The sequence below is a fragment of the Dendroctonus ponderosae genome, unplaced genomic scaffold (genome assembly GCF_020466585.1).
Source record: "Dendroctonus ponderosae isolate FM_Combo_2020 unplaced genomic scaffold, Dpon_F_20191213v2 Dpon_F_20191213_1, whole genome shotgun sequence".
Taxonomy (NCBI): Eukaryota; Metazoa; Arthropoda; class Insecta; order Coleoptera; family Curculionidae; genus Dendroctonus; species Dendroctonus ponderosae.
Window position 1 is genome coordinate 61,956,760 of NW_026017110.1, and position 18,872 is coordinate 61,975,631.

At 33.7% G+C, this 18,872-nt stretch overlaps 1 protein-coding gene across 1 annotated transcript; it reads left to right on the plus strand.

Annotated features, from left to right (window-relative positions):
• Positions 1 to 2,199: 2,199 nt before the first annotated feature.
• On the plus strand, positions 2,200 to 18,844 carry LOC109541028 (solute carrier organic anion transporter family member 74D). Its single transcript, XM_019909697.2, has 10 exons — positions 2,200 to 2,521; positions 11,975 to 12,354; positions 12,409 to 12,523; positions 12,578 to 12,776; positions 12,838 to 13,139; positions 14,444 to 14,728; positions 14,789 to 14,953; positions 15,007 to 15,199; positions 15,284 to 15,819; positions 15,881 to 18,844. The coding sequence occupies exons 2-10, from the start codon at positions 12,058 to 12,060 to the stop codon at positions 16,027 to 16,029; spliced, it is 2,241 nt and encodes a 746-aa protein (XP_019765256.1). The 5' UTR covers positions 2,200 to 2,521; positions 11,975 to 12,057; the 3' UTR covers positions 16,030 to 18,844.
• The last annotated feature ends 28 nt before the right edge of the window (positions 18,845 to 18,872 follow it).

Genomic DNA, 18,872 nt, shown 5'->3' on the forward strand with positions numbered 1-18,872 from the left:
TGGGACTTGGAAAAATTCATTTAAGGGAAATAATTCACTTCAGATACTTTACAATAAATCAGACAAATGAGAAAACTGTAGATGAACGCCCATGATTGATCAACTGTTAAAAAAATAAAATATCTCTCGCTGATTAAACGCTAAAAACTTATATAAAGGTCAACATTATTACGAACCATAACAATCAATATCATGCATTATATTCAACAACAATGTTCTTGACCCATACCAGAAAACCTGGGCAGTTTTTAATTTAGCGTCGTTGTATTTCTAGACAAGACAACATAGGTATACGTCGAAACTGAGTTGAAAATTAATAGATAATGAAAGAAAATAAAACACTGCGCAACAAATGTAATGTTTTTCGTATGACCCGAACTAGAGTCGTCTATTTTCTGCTTGAACGTATGGACAGACAACTGGTGATTCTACGAAAATACATATTACCTAGGTCAAGATTTATGCAGAGAACAATTCAAGACATTTACAATATTTTATAAATTGTAAAGCAATCGACGAGATTAATAGTTTGTCAATTTGTTCACATCACAGAAAATGTTACAGATTTAAGTTTCAGATATAACTATGGCACTTGTAGAGAAAGATAATCCACAAACGAATCTTTAAAACTGAAAAGAAAATATCTGACACCAGATTATCAAAAGTGAAAATAATGAAAGTGGACCTGGCATGGGTTTGAAAACAGCCTAGTTTTATTCAGTTACAGAATGAAGAGGTTGGTCTATAAATACTAACTTTAAGCCTTATTAAACATGATTAAAGCAATTGAAGGCATTTCCACCACATGTATGAGCAGGCAATCTTTGTTTTGAAATCGTCTATATCTTTCTCTCTGCATTGTCGGTAACGTGCAAAAATTTGGTATTCACCTCGGCGGGCCAAAGTGTACATGAAAAATTCTTGTCGAACTTTTGTGGCCAGAACGCATTTTGAAATTTAATTGACTGGCTAGGAATCGTGTTAGCTTTCAATGCTCAATACGTCTTATATAGGTATACTAGTATTGCCATTCAATACTTTCTTAAAATATTCAGTTTGCCTGTTTAATAGGGCTTCATTGCTTCAAACAATTTCCTTTTTTTCGTGATTTATCAAAAGTGATTTTGATAAAAACCTGGATGAAGCAACGATATAATAGCACAGTTTCATCAATCATACCTTGTACTTATTTTTATTATATATATTAGGTATTATTAGTTCAATTGAACTTGAAATGTTGCATGATTGTTCTGTAAATCGATAATTTTAGCTTAAATAAATATAAATGTTGCTGTGACATATGTAAAACTCGACAATATTATATTATATCATTAATATTAATTGTAGTAATTTATCGTTTTTCGGCATGCTGAACCAGAACCCGCCCGCGTGTATTGCTAATTAATATAAGCAATGAAATATTCTGAGAATGAGTTAAACAATGGTGGACTGATCATTGTATGTAGCATATCTACAGATTGACGCATGAATAGGTAAAAGTTTTAAGAATTTAAATATCAACTTCCGATGTTCAGCACTGCTTGAATAGAGACAAATCGATATATTATTCCGAGACCAAGATGCAGGAAATGTTCGGAGTATACTTAGTTTTTCTTCACTAGAGCCACGGATTAATTTAACCAATCGCATAGCTACGATCAGAGGACACACTGTATATGACCGTCCTTTCGATCTCCAAGGATGGAGACGAAAGACGCGCCGAAAAGCCGAACAAAAAAGTGAGCAGTCGCCCTTTTTCGTCAAAAGCAGGTCGCTGTATAATCTGCCCTTTCCGTCCTTTGACGATCATTTCGATCTTGATGTATGGGTGGAAAAATGCCTATTGAAAGATTCTATTCAACCATGGCAAAATGATCTTGGTCTGGTTTTTCAAAAAAAACGACCGAAAATTTTTTCAAGTGAGCCAATGTTCTCGTACAAATCCACGAATGAAAAAGTGATGCTTCGAGCTCAAAACCTATACGTTTGAATATAAAAAACGCAACTTTTTATGACTTTTTATAAGTCCGGAAGAAGTAACGGTGCAAGTAGTTTGGTAACGCTGCATGGTAGCTAAGTATTGCGACGTGTAGGGAGGAGGCATGAAAACCACCTATGAAAAAATGGAAAAAACACGAGATGTTTGGAGGGGCAAAGAGCCCATCTCATCCTGGGGCCGGGCCTGATCAGGTCGGTTGCCTGCCTGGGCCCAGTATGAACCAGCCGCATTTAGTCGCTTTCAATTCGTGTTGGCTTGCTCCCGTATCGTGTTTAACGGCCACGTTATTGTGGCGGTTGTCTATTTGGTGTCGTCATAACATCGTTGTTTTCATCTTAGCCACTGCCAGATTCAAGGCTGACATTGCACCCTTTTTAATTTTTTAGCCGCCGCAAACCGGCAAATGTGCCGCGTTGCCTTTGCGACCCTCTGGCAGGAACGATACGTCTGTTTCGTTCTTTTCCCCTTCGTTACTGCAAATATTAGTATGTTTACCCAGGCTGATGAACCGGCAAAGTTTAGGTGAGACTTCCTACTGTATTTTAGATCAATGTCCATTTCAAATGGCATTCGTATTTTAAGCACCAAATGAAATTATTCAATGGAAAACAAATTCACCTTAATGTAAAAGTTATTTATATTTCATTTCGTTTTCCACTTTCGCCTTCAAGTCTACCGTTCTTAAGAACAACGATCCGAGAAGCGGTCGCAGGCATGATGCGTCTGCTATGTTGTCATGCTGTAGTTTTTAACATTAAGATACAGAAATCATATTTAAATTACAGAAAAAATCATCCACATAATTGGCATCAAAAATATAAAGTGCCCGCTTCTCATCAAGTCACTTCTACCCGATGCCTAAGACAATCTACAGTATTTGTTTTGAAAATATCAACAAAAGTTGCTTGTAAACAACAAGCAACTTTTGTTGATACTTTTACGATATCTATACTAAACATGTTTTCATTGTAAGCTCCCGGACAAGAGCAAGAGACATTTGTATTTTAGACCCTTGGCAGTTCGTATGTTTCCCTATCAGTTATTTCAATGGCAGGCAACAATCTCCTTAAAACGTCAGATAAAGTATTAAAAACAACTGATTTTTTGTTTATGTACAATAATTTATGGCCGCTTTGCTTTATCTACTATACCGAAACACCGCCTCTCAACAGCCGTTTTCATTAAAACACCATTCAATACCGAAAAATCGACGGTTTATCGAAGTTTATCAATTGATGTTGTACACATGAAAAACTACAACCTCGATTACTAACAAGTAAAAAGATTTGTCATTAGATATTGCATCACGAATAGGCCGCAAAAGACAATAAAATACGATAAACCGTTAACATACTTTAGCACTGTGAAAAATAAGCCATAGCTTGAATACGAAACGAACTTTTTGTTGCTATTCTGCAGTTTAGTTCTTTGAAGTACAGCCTTACATGCGAATACTTGCGGTTAATTTTTCAATGTAGGTACTTTGTCTGATTGATAAACTATCACGATTCAGAAGCCAGAAATTACATCAAAATTAAATCTGTCAATTTTTGCTGGTTTGCCAAGCCCAACGCAATTTATGAACGATTTGATTAGTTCTCTATTTCCTTTCCATTTAGTATAGAAGGTGTGCACCAAATCCAAAATCCAGGTTACCACATCCGGGTTTATTACTATTTAATCTTCACGAGTTATATCAAGAAAACCTTTACTAGCTCATCTCATAAAATGTATTATACTTTTAAGTCTGTTTTAATGTTATTTTAAAAGGCTGCTTATATTAAAAGTTGATATGACCGACAATGCTCAACTAGGCCAGTCAAGTTTAAGCTACATTTAATGTACTGTTGATTAAGGAGGTTAGAAACGAAAACGAGTCTGAAATGGTTATTGTTCCATTATGTGGAACATTCATCAAATACATTCTTCCCATAACGAGAGTGCAAGTAATTAAGTAGAGATTTCTATTTCTTTTACATAATATTACATTTGTTTGTAACTAGAATACTTCGAAGATGCTCGTGAATCCGTGGAAGAAAACGTGAATAATCTTTTAGTTTCACTGAATAATATTACCGACAACTTAGGCTAGGAAAATCATCTCGGAAATTATGGGATCTAGTATTGAAACAACATGATGAAATAACCTAAATATGTATACTTCTCGCATCATGTTGTACAACAACCTATGTGTAGATAACCTGTGTGTACATAAAACTGATAATGAAAATAATCAATCTACTTAGCCGCACCAGTGTCTTTGCCCTTTAAAGTAATTTGACACCGACAATCTGCATCGAATCACAAATCAGCACATTTCATTCTTAAATAATGTACTATTTTAACAAGTGACTATTTGATGGTCCTCGATTGGATCGAAAGTTGACGATAGAAACGTAGTGCATATATTCGGCTATACTAAAATTTGGCATGAAGGTAACTGGCCTTGACTCGTACCCGCGTTCGAAACACAAAAGATTGTTATGTAATTAACATTATTATTAAAAATGGTTTCAACATATTTTTTATAACTATCGCAGATTGCGAAACTCTTAGCTCTACGAGATTAAAAAATTAAAATAATTTTTGCTGCAAAGCCAATTAGCCTAGCAAAGTATATTATTATTTATTAGAGAATTGGAGCGTCTTCAGTGCGATTAAATCAATGCAAATCATAGAAGCATAAACAAGAAAATTATTTAGAGCTCAAAATTTTAATGTAATTTTCAAATTTTTCACAACTAAATACTGTAAAATTAGTTCAGCTAATCGTTCTGCAATAACAATTTTACTATTCTGCAGTTAATTAACGAGTCAAATAAGAGAGCGAATATAATCACATTATGCGTATGGTCATGTCCGATTTATCCCAATCAACACATTAATTTTATTCACTGAAATGGCATGGAAACCAGAACATTCAAGTGAAAAAAATGTAATTGCGCTTAATAAGAAATTTAAAGAAAAGTAGGACAAAAAATAATTTGTCATGTTCATGCGCACATATCATGAAGCTTCCATTGATGTCAGATTTTTACATTTACTTGAACGAAATTTCGGTTTAATTTAGGATACTTATGTGGATGTGTCCCAAAGTAAATTTGCACCGTTTTATGTAATAATGTAATGCTCTTTAAAGCTTCAAATCAACGGGCAATATTTTTTATTGACATTGGACATTAAAAACAATTACGTGAAATTTGCCTCATATTTTGCTAATTGAAGGTTAAACATTGTCTTAACCATTTTTGCATGGCTTAAATAGCGTTAATAATCCGTTAAAATAGTTTTAAGCGGTTTTTTCATCTCTAATTGACTAATGAAGTTGACAGTTATTAAATGATGAACAAATATTTAGGGCACACTAACCGCAGAAATGTTAATAATGAATATTGAGTCAGGTTTGTGGCTAATACAATTCCACTAATGACCAATGAATTTGAATACTAAGTGATAGATAAATACAGAAGAATTGAAACATTTTAAATATTCAATTTGGGATTTATCCAATGCAATTTTCCTCACTGGCTTTTTTTAGAGAATCGAAAATAGATTTCATATATATAGTTCGAATTGCTAAAAGTAAGAAAATGTGACCATACGGTTCAGACATTTTAAGTCTTTTGGGTCGTTTTATCGACATTCTGAAGTTTCAAAGTTCTTACAGGTTAAGACCCACATCGAAAGCCCTGACCATAGTCCCTCCATATCCGTTGTACCTTTCCTGGTATTTACTTTGTTGCTCAAAATGGGTTTTGTTCCCTTTCGAGGGCGATATCGAAAATTTTTGCAGTTGCCAGATATGGGTTCAGGTTCATTTTATTTTGATTCCTTTAGGAACGTATAAAAATTACTAGCGAGATACAAGCCAAATTTTATAGACTACATTCTCCATCCCTTGTTATTTAAAGCGAGAATTTTATATAAATTGCTTTGAAACAAAGACCAAGGACTTTAAGCATTAAATTATTAGGAAATACAGGGGAATCCCTGCACAGCATTCCATTCATTTCACTAGTCAAATATAAAAACATTCAAATTTGTTCTTACAACTTCACGTCGAGAATGAAACAGCAATTTTCACTTCGTAGATCAGCCTATGACCGCAGGTAGCAACACCATCAATCTTAACATCGCTAACTTGTTTCAGTCAATATTTATGACGGTCATAATTGGACTGTAGGTCTATCAGAGTCAACGAAAAATCCAGTCTAGACCACCAAAGATAGGTTGCTCTTTTGAGTTTTGCATCTCAAATTTTATTTAAAAGATATCGGTTGCATTTGAGCCGTTTTCGTTTGAGACACAACAAACAAATGTAAGGTTTGAAATACTTTTTCCAACGGATATTCGATGACATATTAAAACGATACCACAACACTTAAATAAAACCAGTGTGTATTATTATTCGATTGGCCTACTGGGCTACAATGTTAACAACGACTTCCTTAAATATAATCGGTTATCTGCATTTTTGTTTTCAGTGCACTTAACTGGATGCAGTTTATCTCAGTCTTGATACGTTTATCTCCTCTTTATTACATTGAGTGCACTGTTGCTTGTATTTTTAAAACGTAAAACTTTCATAAGTGAAGTCTGAGAAATATATAAAAATAAACTTGATAGATGCGCGCGTTATAAAAACAAACGCTACTGCATACAGGCCACAATAAGATTGATCTCGGTTTTTTGAACATTTGCTGTTATTTCAGATTGGGCATTTTCAATTTTCGTTTTAATTGGACTAATAATGTTTTCACATCTCGAGTATGAATTGATACTGCTGTTTACTGGTGAGAGAAATCGGAGGATCTAATTTGGCATACCACTAAGAATTAAATTCATTTCGGTTGAACCTTATAATCTGGTTAATTATTACGATTTTTTAATAAAAGTCGGTCACGGGATGTAATCCGTAAAACAAGCAAGCTGCATATTTGTCACTACCGAATTTACAAAACTTTCACTTCTTAATTAACTGTCTATTATAATATGATGTTTCAATCTAGAGAATGTTTTCGTAAACCTACTTGGAAGATTAGTATTAGAAGGTGGTCAAAAATTGCAATGACCTTCAAGTTAATTTACTAAAAGTAAGTTTGCGGAAAAATCTCGTGTGACCCAGATAATGCAAGCGTTATAATCGCATCTTATTGATTTAATAAGTTCATGAACAAACATCAAATATCTCTTCAGATACCCGAATGTGTTTAAGTGCGTACTATTCAAATCAAATTTCAGTTGCTTCACCTCAACCCAAGGGTAAAGCCGAGAAGCATATTAGGTAAATTACGATTGAGTCGTCCATTTGTAAAAGCAGAACAAGTAAATTAAGTGCATTTTTACGTCGTCTCGAAAAAAGTATTATCAGCAAATAACATGTTGTTTTATCGCAAAACAAACAGCCGAAATTGAAATTAATCAGTTTTCATTAACTGTGCAGTCTGTGCGCAAAAAGATTGTCCCAGGTCAGAAATGTAAGTCTCAATTTAATTTTACCTTTGAATGTAAGGAAATTTGATAATTGATTTATTGTATAAGAGAGGAACATAATTTGATAACATGCGTACGTACGCATTTACATGGATTATTTTTAAACGTGGCAGTGTGCTCTAATGTGGTTTAAGGTGGTATATATAGCTAATAAGAGTTGATCTAAAAGCCATTCTAGACTGAAATACGATTAGCTAACACTAAAGATATCTTCGCGACTGAAGAAATGAAAGAACATCACGAGAACTGCTTTGTCAAGACGAACTTGTAAACAAATTAATTTTGAAGGTCGTCGGAAGCTTGTCTCAACAAAATAGATACAGAAGGACCAACTTTGTTAAGCTTAAAGCTTTTAACAGTGAACGCTGATCATTTCCATCAAATCTATTGATTATAAATGCCAACTAAATGTCAATCAAGACTGTAGGTATTAATTAATCAGAATTGAAATCACAAAGTAATTCATTTAACAGGTACAAGATATTTACTTACTACTCTGAAGCTTAACTGTGCCAAAATTTAGGGACATTGTGTAAAATTTGGCAGCCTTTATACCATCCTTTGAAGGCAGACATACACTGCCGTATAAAATATGTTAATAAGAACATCATTGAGCTATAAAACTTTCATGAATAGATTATAATGTCCTGTCGTCTTCATAGACTTTAAATACCATCGAATTCGTGATACGCTGTATACTACCAAATTGACAAATAACTGCAGTCATCTAACATAATGTTGTCACTGTTCTATTGTTTGATTGTAAATGATGGAGGGCGTTAGTACAGAAACGGAGGAGGCCATGGTTTACATGTGGCTGAGTGGTTGTTAACTCTTAAGGTGTCTACATTTTACAACTTTCTCTGCAGCAAGTGCTGATCCACCTGTTATTGAAAACATTCATATTCATGAATCAGAATTGTGATTATTAACATTCATGCATAAGACGAAAGTTTGATAAAATAGAATATTTAATAATAAATGGTTATTTGATCTTTATTATTTGAACTCTCTGTGTCAAGTGAATATGAAAAGCCCAATTACGTTCAATTACACATAGTTAAGCACGATGCTTAATTATTATCATCGCAAATCATTTGTAATAATTATTACTAATTGGTTTTTGAGACGATTTAGTGATTTTTCTGGACATAGATAATACACATCGGCTAGTGCAAACGTTGTGATTTAAATAATCGTTTTTAACGGATACCGCTTTGTAACGTGAAAGTGAAATGGACTATCGTAATTTTAATTATTTGCATTCTTCAGAAATTAAAGAGTAATTTAATAATTTGAATAAATGGAAAACTAGGGTACCTTTAAATATTATTACAGCTCGTTGTCTCGTTGCTTGTGGCATAGAAAATCAGTGTATAAAAAAGTTGAAGGTGAAGAAAAAAATCTGTATCGATTAACATAAAACATCTAACTTTTAGATGTCTACCAAAAAAAAGTTGCATGTTACAAGGCCACTTTGAGAATTTTAATCTATTAAGAGGAAACCACGGTAGACACCTAAAACTGCGACGATTGGGGGTCTGATATTTAAATATAAACCAAAAGCTGTTTTGAAATTCAAATCGACTGTTTTATTTTTTTCGGCCCGAATAAATAAGAACAAGTCAATCTATAAATTTAAATATTTGCGTAATTCACAATTCATAGAGTCACTGCACATTACATGGATTTGGTTTGCTAGTCAACATTATTCTAAATTCAAGGTGTACTTTTTGACTTTGAAGATTTGCTACATACATTTTAATATTATCTGCTGAGCGGCAATAACGAAAAATAGATGTAGATTTATTAGTGATTATATGATACCATATTATTTTTGAGGTGCCTAGGTCAGTTATAATCGACGTTTCCAGGGTCGTTTAATATGCCAGTCTTGGCTGAGGATTTCTAAATATAAATAATACAATCGTAGGCGCGGTGTTTAATAATAATAAAATTCAACAAAAGCTATTTCTTAATTGATCAAGTTGTATGTATATGTATTAACATGATTTGCCAATTTTATGGTTGAAATATTCGCTCGTACTTTTCTAATTGTTACAGCGGGCAAACAAGCAACAACAAAAACCGATTAAATCTTTTTTTTTTGTTTAAATAGTAAATGGGCCATTGTTTCAAATTTAAATAAAAATAGTAAATAATTGAAAATCAAATCGTATTGTGTGTCCAGTTCAAATGGCTATTGCCTCTTAACACAAGCAAATTCTTGCAGTTATTCTTGTATGCAAATGCATTAAAGTAAAACAATACGTAGTAAAGGAAAATATTTCTTATGCCGTATTGGTGGCTTATTGTTTAGTCACTGACTGCAAGTTCCTGGTTTCATAGGTTTTTTTAAATACTTTACGCGTACTAGTGTTGTAACAGTACCAACATGAAACAATTATGCATTTCAGACACGTTTCGTGTACACCTATAATAGCAATATCGTTATTATTTCCACATAAAGACAGACATAGTTAAAGAGTAGTAGAGGAGCTAGCCGATCAGAGCACATTTTTTCATAAATTACATCTTTTGCAACCACCCCACCAACCCCCAAACTCAGGTTATTTGTGAAAAAAATGAAGCAAAATGTACTTATAAATTGGACTTAACATCGACTCCCCAAGTGTCTCGCACACTCGCACTGCAAAAAGTGAAATTAATATACATACATTTTTTTAGATCACCATGTATTACATTTAAGTCATATGAGGTTTCTAAATTGTTATACAAGATTACAAATGATATTTGTATTCTATTCAAATTATAACAGCATTTGAATATGCAAAGCTATACAGAGCGACCCATATTCAAAGAAGAAAGTTTGGAATTTCCTATGAAAGTTAGTGTGTTGGTTATGCCAGCTAATTACGAGGCGTTATAGGTACTAAAAAAGTAATTTATCAAAATAAATGTTCGCCTGTAAAGTTGTTTTAATTAATTATCTAAATTGTTTCAGACTATTAAAATCAAAGTAATTTAACTAAATATGGCAGTAAATTACCTCCTATATAGATACATATTTTCAAAACAGAACATATTTGTTAATCCGTGATAAGAATTTTCAAACGTTAAACATTTGTTTTCTGCACCTGCTTTTCGGGTACCAGGTAGAATTCCAAATAATGCAAAATATGAAATTCCACAAATTAAATAATTGTTTACTGTCTAAAGCTGTTTTTTGCGCTATTTGCCTCATGCAGGGCCGGCCTTGGTTCGCATAACATTACAGTATGGGATTATGCGATTGTTCACCATGATGCATTTTAGATATCTTTGAATGCCCAACCTCTACGAGTCCAGTACTTCCACTTATCTTTAATAAGGTCATAAATCATTAAGTACCTTCGTATCTTAGCATGTATAAATAAAGTCTGCGTGCATCTGTAACTGTTTGCATTTATAAGTATCAATTTACTGTAATGACGAGATTACTTTTTCACTTTCAAAACTTTTGACGTTGTTGCAATGCTTGCGCACCAAATTTTGTTTTTATTTCGACGATACGTTTCCTTTCTAAGTATTCAATGATAACGGTTCCTTTGGAGCTATCGAGGTATATTTAATTAGTAGAGAAAACTCTGTCCGAAACTCTTATATGTATACTACAGGATGCAACATTATTGAATTTCAATTAACCATTGATCGTCCTATTTGAATGTGTAACCTGATGGTTTAGTCTCAAAGATTAGCATATTAAGTTTTCACTGTGTTCAAACCCTCATGTCAAATAGAAAATAGTTAAATTTTATCTATTTTAGACCAAGTGCACAAAAAATTCAATTTCGTAATGGATCTGTATGATGGTTGACATTTCTTACGCATATATTCTATTAGCGCGTCAATTTATGGGTTTTTATAATAAGCTGGTACTTTATTTCTATCTTACCCGTTTAACCCAGATACATTTGATTTGCCAGCGCTGACGTCACAGCAATGAAATTTGCATAGGTTGTATTTTAAAAGTAAATGGTGTTTATTTATTTTTATCTAATTGTGAAAGACCGCGTTTATGAACTATTTATATTTATTGTATTCTCATTTGGTTTGCGTTAATAGACAATAAAAACCTAGAGTTGAAATAATATATGCGAGTTGGCAAAAAGTGATAAATCGAATTGCGTGAATGGGGACAAATAGTAAATTTATTATTTCCACATAATTAAGCAGGACTTAATGAGAAAATTGCAAAATAAATGCGAAGAAGATGGAAAGATTTTCAATTTAATGAAGCAAATGGTTTTATGAATGGTTACACCGATTTTGAAAACCAGTTTTAATAGAGTCAAAGCATTAATATTTATAGTGTTAAATAAATATTATGTAAAGAATCGTATCTTGCTTGTAAATCATAGATATCTCAGAACGATATGCAGACACATAATTGAAGCCTGAAAATATTTCCAATATTTCATAATTTCCTTTCATTATGGCATAGTTTACTTGTGGAATTCAGGGTTATTTCTTTATTTTCAGTAAATGATCAGGACTGAATTTCCATCATCACATGAGCAGCAAAATAAAAATTCATCTTAACTAGATTGCTGAATACACGTTCAATGACTGAAAATAATTATGACCCTAAAATGTCAAAGGTGAGCAACAACAATAGGACATCCCTAGACGAGATGTGTCCTCTACAGAATGGATCAAAAGAGAACAACGATGGAGCTTGTGAACAAACGTCACTAACGGCCTCACCAGACCACTACGACGATCACAACAACCACATATCACAAAATCACCTGTCAAATGGAGATCTCACAACGCAAAGTGACAGTGAAGATGAAAGTGAGACCGAGTGCGGGTGGGGTCCTTGTTCTCCCGGTTGGCTCAAAATTTTTGCGTCAAAACAGGTGAGAAATTAATCGCTTGCATTTATCGCGGGAAATTACAACCAAGCTTTTCAGGTTTTCCTTGCAGTGTTTTGTATGGCATGGGTACTACAGGGCATGTATCACACATACTTTGTAAGTGTAATAACAACGATAGAGAAGTTGTTCCAAATACAGTCAAAAATCACAGGTAATCAGGTAAATCATATCTGGACTAATCTCTTCTAATATCAAATATCTGTAGGTATTATAATGAGCGCCACTGAGATGGGGCAAATTGGTTCGTCTTTACTGTTAACATATTATGGTGGACAAGGACATAGACCAAAATGGATTGCGTGGGGCATGGTTTTATTTGCTGTTAGCAGCTTCACATGCTCACTACCCCATTTTATTTATGGAAAACAACTGATAAAAGCCAATGATCTCACTGGAATTATTAGGTAATAACTCGAACAAAACTAGATTTTCAAACGGTTTTTTCATCTTGATCTTGGTTTCCAGAGAGCCAAACATATGCAAGGCGCCAAATCTCGATTTCGATGAGTTTACAAAAACTCGAGTTCAAACGATATTGAACGCAACTGATTTTATCAATGAAAATATATCCCCTAATATAATCCAGACGTGCTATGATGAAGACGTTGTTCCCGGACATCAAATTCAACCCAGCGTTACTAACATTGTCCTGGCAATATTCTTCATTAGTTTACTTGGTGTTGGCATGGGACAAACGGCCGTATATACACTGGGAATTCCATATATGGATGATAATATTTCCAGCAAACAATCGCCTCTATATTTCGGTAAGTTGCTGAATGAACAAAATTGTCCTTATATTTTCAATTTACAGCACAGTTTCCGGGTATTAACTAATTTCGTATGTGTATGACCAGTTTTGGACAATCAATTAAGCTTCTATTAACCTACTCTACCTCCAAAATATGCCTAACGTCGCAAATCAACCAGCTCATTTGTCGAATAAATGAAACAACTGCCCAAATAAAGTAAATTGCTGTTCTAACTTGTGTTATAAATTTTAAAAGAGCTACAGAGCTAACTACATATATGAGTCAATATCAATTAGAACATTTACTATTGACAGCAAAATTTATATTTATTTAAAATTAGAACTTCAACGAACACAAAGCCTCTGCACTTATAGATGCGAAAATGGTTTCCGACTAGCGTATTCCAGATAGCGGATTTCTGAATTTATTATTCAATTTTACTGAATAAATATAGACCTTTGTTTTCTTATTTAGGTCGAGCAGAAAATTTCCTCAAATACCAAATCCACCTACGCATAATTAGCATTTTTGCACGTACAAAAACGTGCTAATTTAAAGAATACATATGATAACGGCGCTTTATATTTAATTGTTCAATTTCAACTGATTTTATGTCCATAATTTTAGCACTTTGGCTAAATCTGTTTTTGTCCCATGCCTGTTTCTATACAGGGTGTCCCACCGAGAACCGCCGCTTACTTTTAAACTAAATTACTAAAATTACTTAAAACAAAATTATCAAAAATGGGAGTTTCCATTTGAAAAAATTGAATTTGGTCGGTTTTCTCAACTGCATATTGAAACCTATTTTTCTAACACATATTAGTTTTAACACACTGCATTAATAGTTTTCAAAATGTTGTCGAAATTCCATCAAAGTAAGAAGAGAAGAAGCGAGAGAAGTTTTCGACAAGAAATGCAACTCAAATTAAGTAGACCATACTCGTTTATGGAAAAAATAAATAATTATTCGAGTGGCTGCAACTGTAATTTTTTACATAAAATTTCAAATACATACATATATCAAAAACAGTTAGACTTAGGTGTAGGATGTTATTCATGAAATATATTTAGAATTTGGAGTAGAATTTAAAAATGTAATAATATATAGGGTGTCCCAGTTAAAATAAGCAAGTTGATACCTACTTCCGGTATAACCGGAAGTGTGGCCATCTTTTAGATCGCTTGCCCTCAAGCATATTGTTGAATTTTAAAATTTCTCCTACTTTTGTTTGTCAGATATCGATAGCGGGACCCCCTGTATATATTTGATCTATCTATTGCAAATATGCTTAATTGTTTTTGTTTGTAATTTGCAGCTATAACAATTGGAGTACGCATTATTGGTCCTGCCTTTGGATTTATAGTAGGATCTTTATGTACGGATGTATATGCCGACTTGTCCGCAGATATAAAAATTGACGCATCCGACCCAGGATTTGTGGGAGCTTGGTGGTTGGGCTTAGTTATTATATCAGGATTATTAATCCTAGCTTCAATTGCAATGTTTGCATTTCCCAAACGACTACCTCATGTTAAGCCTTTGCATAGACCTCGAAAAAACAATGTTATAAGTGATAAAAAAGATCATCCCAGTATCAGGGGTAAGACACTTTCAATTCGAATCCTTAAAGCATGATAAGGACGCAAATATATTTTTTTAGATTTTCCTAAGACTGTTAAAAGGCTTCTGAAGAACGATATCCTCATGTTTAGAACTGCCAGTAGTGTACTTCATATTCTCCCAATTGCTGGACTGTACACTTTCCTACCGAAATATTTAGAATCTCAATTTAGATTACCAACACCTACTGCCAATATGATTTCAGGTCAGTAATGAATGGCAAACTGTATGAGTTGATTGTATTTATGGTCATTTTAGGCGTTGGTGGAATACTCGTAATGGGAGTCGGCATCGTAATAAGTGGAATTTTCATACTGAAAGTCAAACCAAATGCTCGCTTTGTAGCTGGATGGATAGCATTTACTGCAATTGTTTACGCTATCGGCATGGGCGTGCTAATGTTCATTGGGTGCCCTATGAATGATTTGGCAGATTTACAACCAACCATCGGGTATGTAGTTTGTATTTGTATTGTTCATTTATGAATCAAAGTCTACTTCGGTTGCGAAACAATGTAAATTCACGTCATTTATAGGCCCGATGGTATTCAATTAGGAGCTTGCAATAAAACACAGTGCACTTGCAATGAAAACAAATTTCAACCCATTTGCGGTCAAGATGGTAAAACGTATCTATCTCCTTGCCAAGCTGGTTGCCAAAACTACACCACCGAGGAACATGGAAAAATTGTGGGATATTCAAATTGTCTCTGTCTCGGACTGGATAATAACTTTGACAACACCACTTTATACGGAAATGCTACAATGGGATACTGTGAACAGGAATGTGGCAATTTCATATCTTACATTGTGCTATTCTCCATATTTGTGTTTGTACATTCAACATCTGAAGTGGGATCGATGTTACTCATTCTAAGATGCGTAGATCCAAAAGATAAAGCCATGGCTTTAGGTCTGATACAGTTTGCAATAGGATTATTTGGCAATGTGCCGTGTCCCATAGTTTATGGAGCTGTGGTGGACTCAGCATGTCGAATATGGAAAATGGCGTGCGGAGAAAAAGGGGCGTGTGGCTTGTATGATTCTGATACTTTCAGGATGTTCTATCATGGTGAGTTACTTTCCGTTTAATTTATATTCACAGAAGTGTTATGTAAGTATTTGTACAATAGGAACCACTGGAGCTCTACTTCTCTGCGCATTTTTTGTGGATGTGATTGTGTGGTACAAAGCTGGAAGTATAAACTTTGTAGACGAACAACAACAGTTTGAGGAAGAACTGGCCACAATTGCCATCAAAATAAAGGGAGACGGGGACTAGCATCAAGCTATGATGGAGCACGTTCCATCAAAATACTAGTTGACTAATGGTAAAAGAAATTTGCCTACAAATCCAGCTAACACTGGACATGCAATCAAAAATTTCGAGAATGATGAGAATTGAGGAGTGTTAAGCAACACAGTCCTTTTTAAATTTTGATATGAATATGACTTTCAATCCTTCGCGAAAAATGTACAAAAAACGCTCTTTTAATGACGTAAGTATATTCTCTGAATCGAGATAATATTTTTTTACTGGAAATACTCTATTGTATGAAATTGATGGCGTAATTGAAACTAAAGGCAGAGTTAGCTGGATTATTTTAATTAAGGTTTTACTTATAAAGACATTTCCATGATTGTAGAAGAAGTTGCCATTTTGTACCTGCTATCAAAGGTAGGTACTGCTGATTAAAAGACTTGGCAGCTAGAAAACTCTACTATAAAATACAACATAGGTGTAAGATATTTAATTTTGTGCATGAATATTCCTAGTCGAAATAATAACATTGTTGCATTTTTATCAAGAATTTTATGGCAAAAATGCATTTTATTGCAACTTTAGTTAATTTGAGATGTTAATATTATTGGACATAGCTTAAATTTAATTAGTTGAACATATTTTTAGCCAATTTTGTTAATGTTGTTTTACATTTAGTGACTGACCCCTTATTATTGAGGACATAATGTTGAGAAAAAATGTAAAAAGCGACCTTCCTCAAAACAACTGGTGACTAATGTTTTAATTGCAAAATTAGGAAATTAGGTTTACGAAGGGCCTAATCTGTTGATAGTTCGAACTGATATTTCGTCAAGATATGAAATGTAGGGTAATATCTAAGTAAGGAATCAAAAGAAAATAATATGGAACTTTTACATCCAACATTATTACTGTGATATTTAATGTGTTTGCTATGCCCATCGTTTTTATATGATTAATACCTACCTACCTAATATTCTGGAAATGTCAATTTTATAATATGAATGTCATGTAAATAGATGTGTATATTGTACAAAATGATCAACATTTTAGGAGCAGATTTTAACTGAATACCAAACAAAAATTGTTTTCAATTTTCACCATCAAATTAACACACTCTTGTATCAGTTTGTGTAACAGAGGATATATAACTCTTTAAACGCTAGTTAATACAGTTAAGTTGCATCAAATACTTCACACTTGAACATCTAAGGGTTCTCCAATTCGTAATGTTTGAACTCAAAATCACCCATTGTTTAGTAGCTGTTATGTTTTTACATATGTTTAAAATATTCGGTATTTGATGTACATGTTATCATTAAGGAAACCACTTGTCTTGTGCAGGTTTATGTTGTTGGAACTCCTCAGTAATTGTCAGCAGATTTAAACAATACTTGCCAAACCCATACCCGGTATGTTGGTACTTGTTTGGAATGTTTAACAATCAATTTACTTAACGAGATAGGCCCTTTAGGGGCTAACAATATTGGGGCTACAAGGCACTAGAATTACTTACATGTTGTTCCATATTAACCGGAATGCACCCCCAACCATTCACAAGCAGTTATAGTTCCTATTTTCCATCAGTATTTGATGTAAAGTATGTAATATTCAGAGAATTCTACTTGCACAGGACTTGGTTATGAGAAACTGCAGGAAAACATTGTTAACAAAAACCGCGAATTTACATTTCACTTTCCTTGACTTCTGCACTAAACACTTTTAAATAGTTCCGTAGGTTTTCGTTTGATCAAGTTTTTGGTAAATAACACTAAAGTTCTAGAGAAATCTAAACGTCCTGCAATTTAAAAACGACTTCGTTACTGAGGCACAAATCGTGCAGGAGGTGATCAACTATGTTCTCGCTGCCTCTTTGCAATGGCAGGAAAGAGACAAACGACATGAACACAGGGTGGCCTGATTCCTTACGAAATGACATTAACTGTTTATATAAGATTTACCTTGTCATTCTGCCGTATACAAATTTGTCGGTTTTTGTGCTCCAACGTTTGCTAATTCATATTCGGATATTGGTAATTATCTAGATATTCACCCCGATATTTTCAATGTACCTATATGCCATATTAAATTTTCTGAACTTGTGCAACTGGGGTTCCCCTATCACAATCACTTCAGGGCATTTCAACAGTTTAATACATGTTGCAAATGGCCCCAAATTGCTCTTAAACCGTATCTGTGACCCCAATTCTCTTTTCCAAAGCAGTTTTTGTTTGGCATGTTTAGCTACATAAGTCCTTGTAATGTAATGTTTATCGGAATAAGTATAATATCTTGGTCTGTACTGTGAAGGCAGTTTATACTTCAATATTGCACTAAACAAAATACTTAATGTGAATATTGGAATACCTACTTATGTACTAAATAGCTCAGGTTTAAGTAACATCTTGTTACCGGCGTTTTGAGGCCGGTGTTTTAATCCGAAATTAGGTTATAGAGCGGTAAACAACCACATTAAGGCTTTCAATTAAAGGCTTGTTTGCAGCAGAGTAGCTTATACATCACATATTTCTTGCTAAATTCTGCTGTAGTTGCCGGCAATATTCACATTAATATTTAGTTAACCGCTTTCTTTATCGAAATGTCATATTTATTAACTCTAGTTACCATTGCAGTTATACTACACAAATTACTTCAAAAATGAATCGTGCCATGTATCTATACATATAGTTTAACGAAGATATACCTCACTCCTACTTTAATATATGGTGCTCAACAGTTTATACTTTTATATAATGATTTTTCTAGTTTTATTTTTGTTCTTTCTGTATTCTTTGTTAGGTTAAATCAACGAGACCAATAAAATGTATATGTATCATGTACATAGTTTTATTGATCTGGCACAA

Coding starts and splice junctions, on each gene's coding strand:
- LOC109541028 (XM_019909697.2), top strand. CDS start 12,058: ATGACTGAAAATAATTATGACCCTAAAATGTCAAAGGTGAGCAACAAC. Junction 12,777..12,837: donor GATCTCACTGGAATTATTAG/GTAATAACTCGA, acceptor CTTGGTTTCCAG/AGAGCCAAACATATGCAAGG. Junction 15,200..15,283: donor GATTTACAACCAACCATCGG/GTATGTAGTTTG, acceptor CGTCATTTATAG/GCCCGATGGTATTCAATTAG.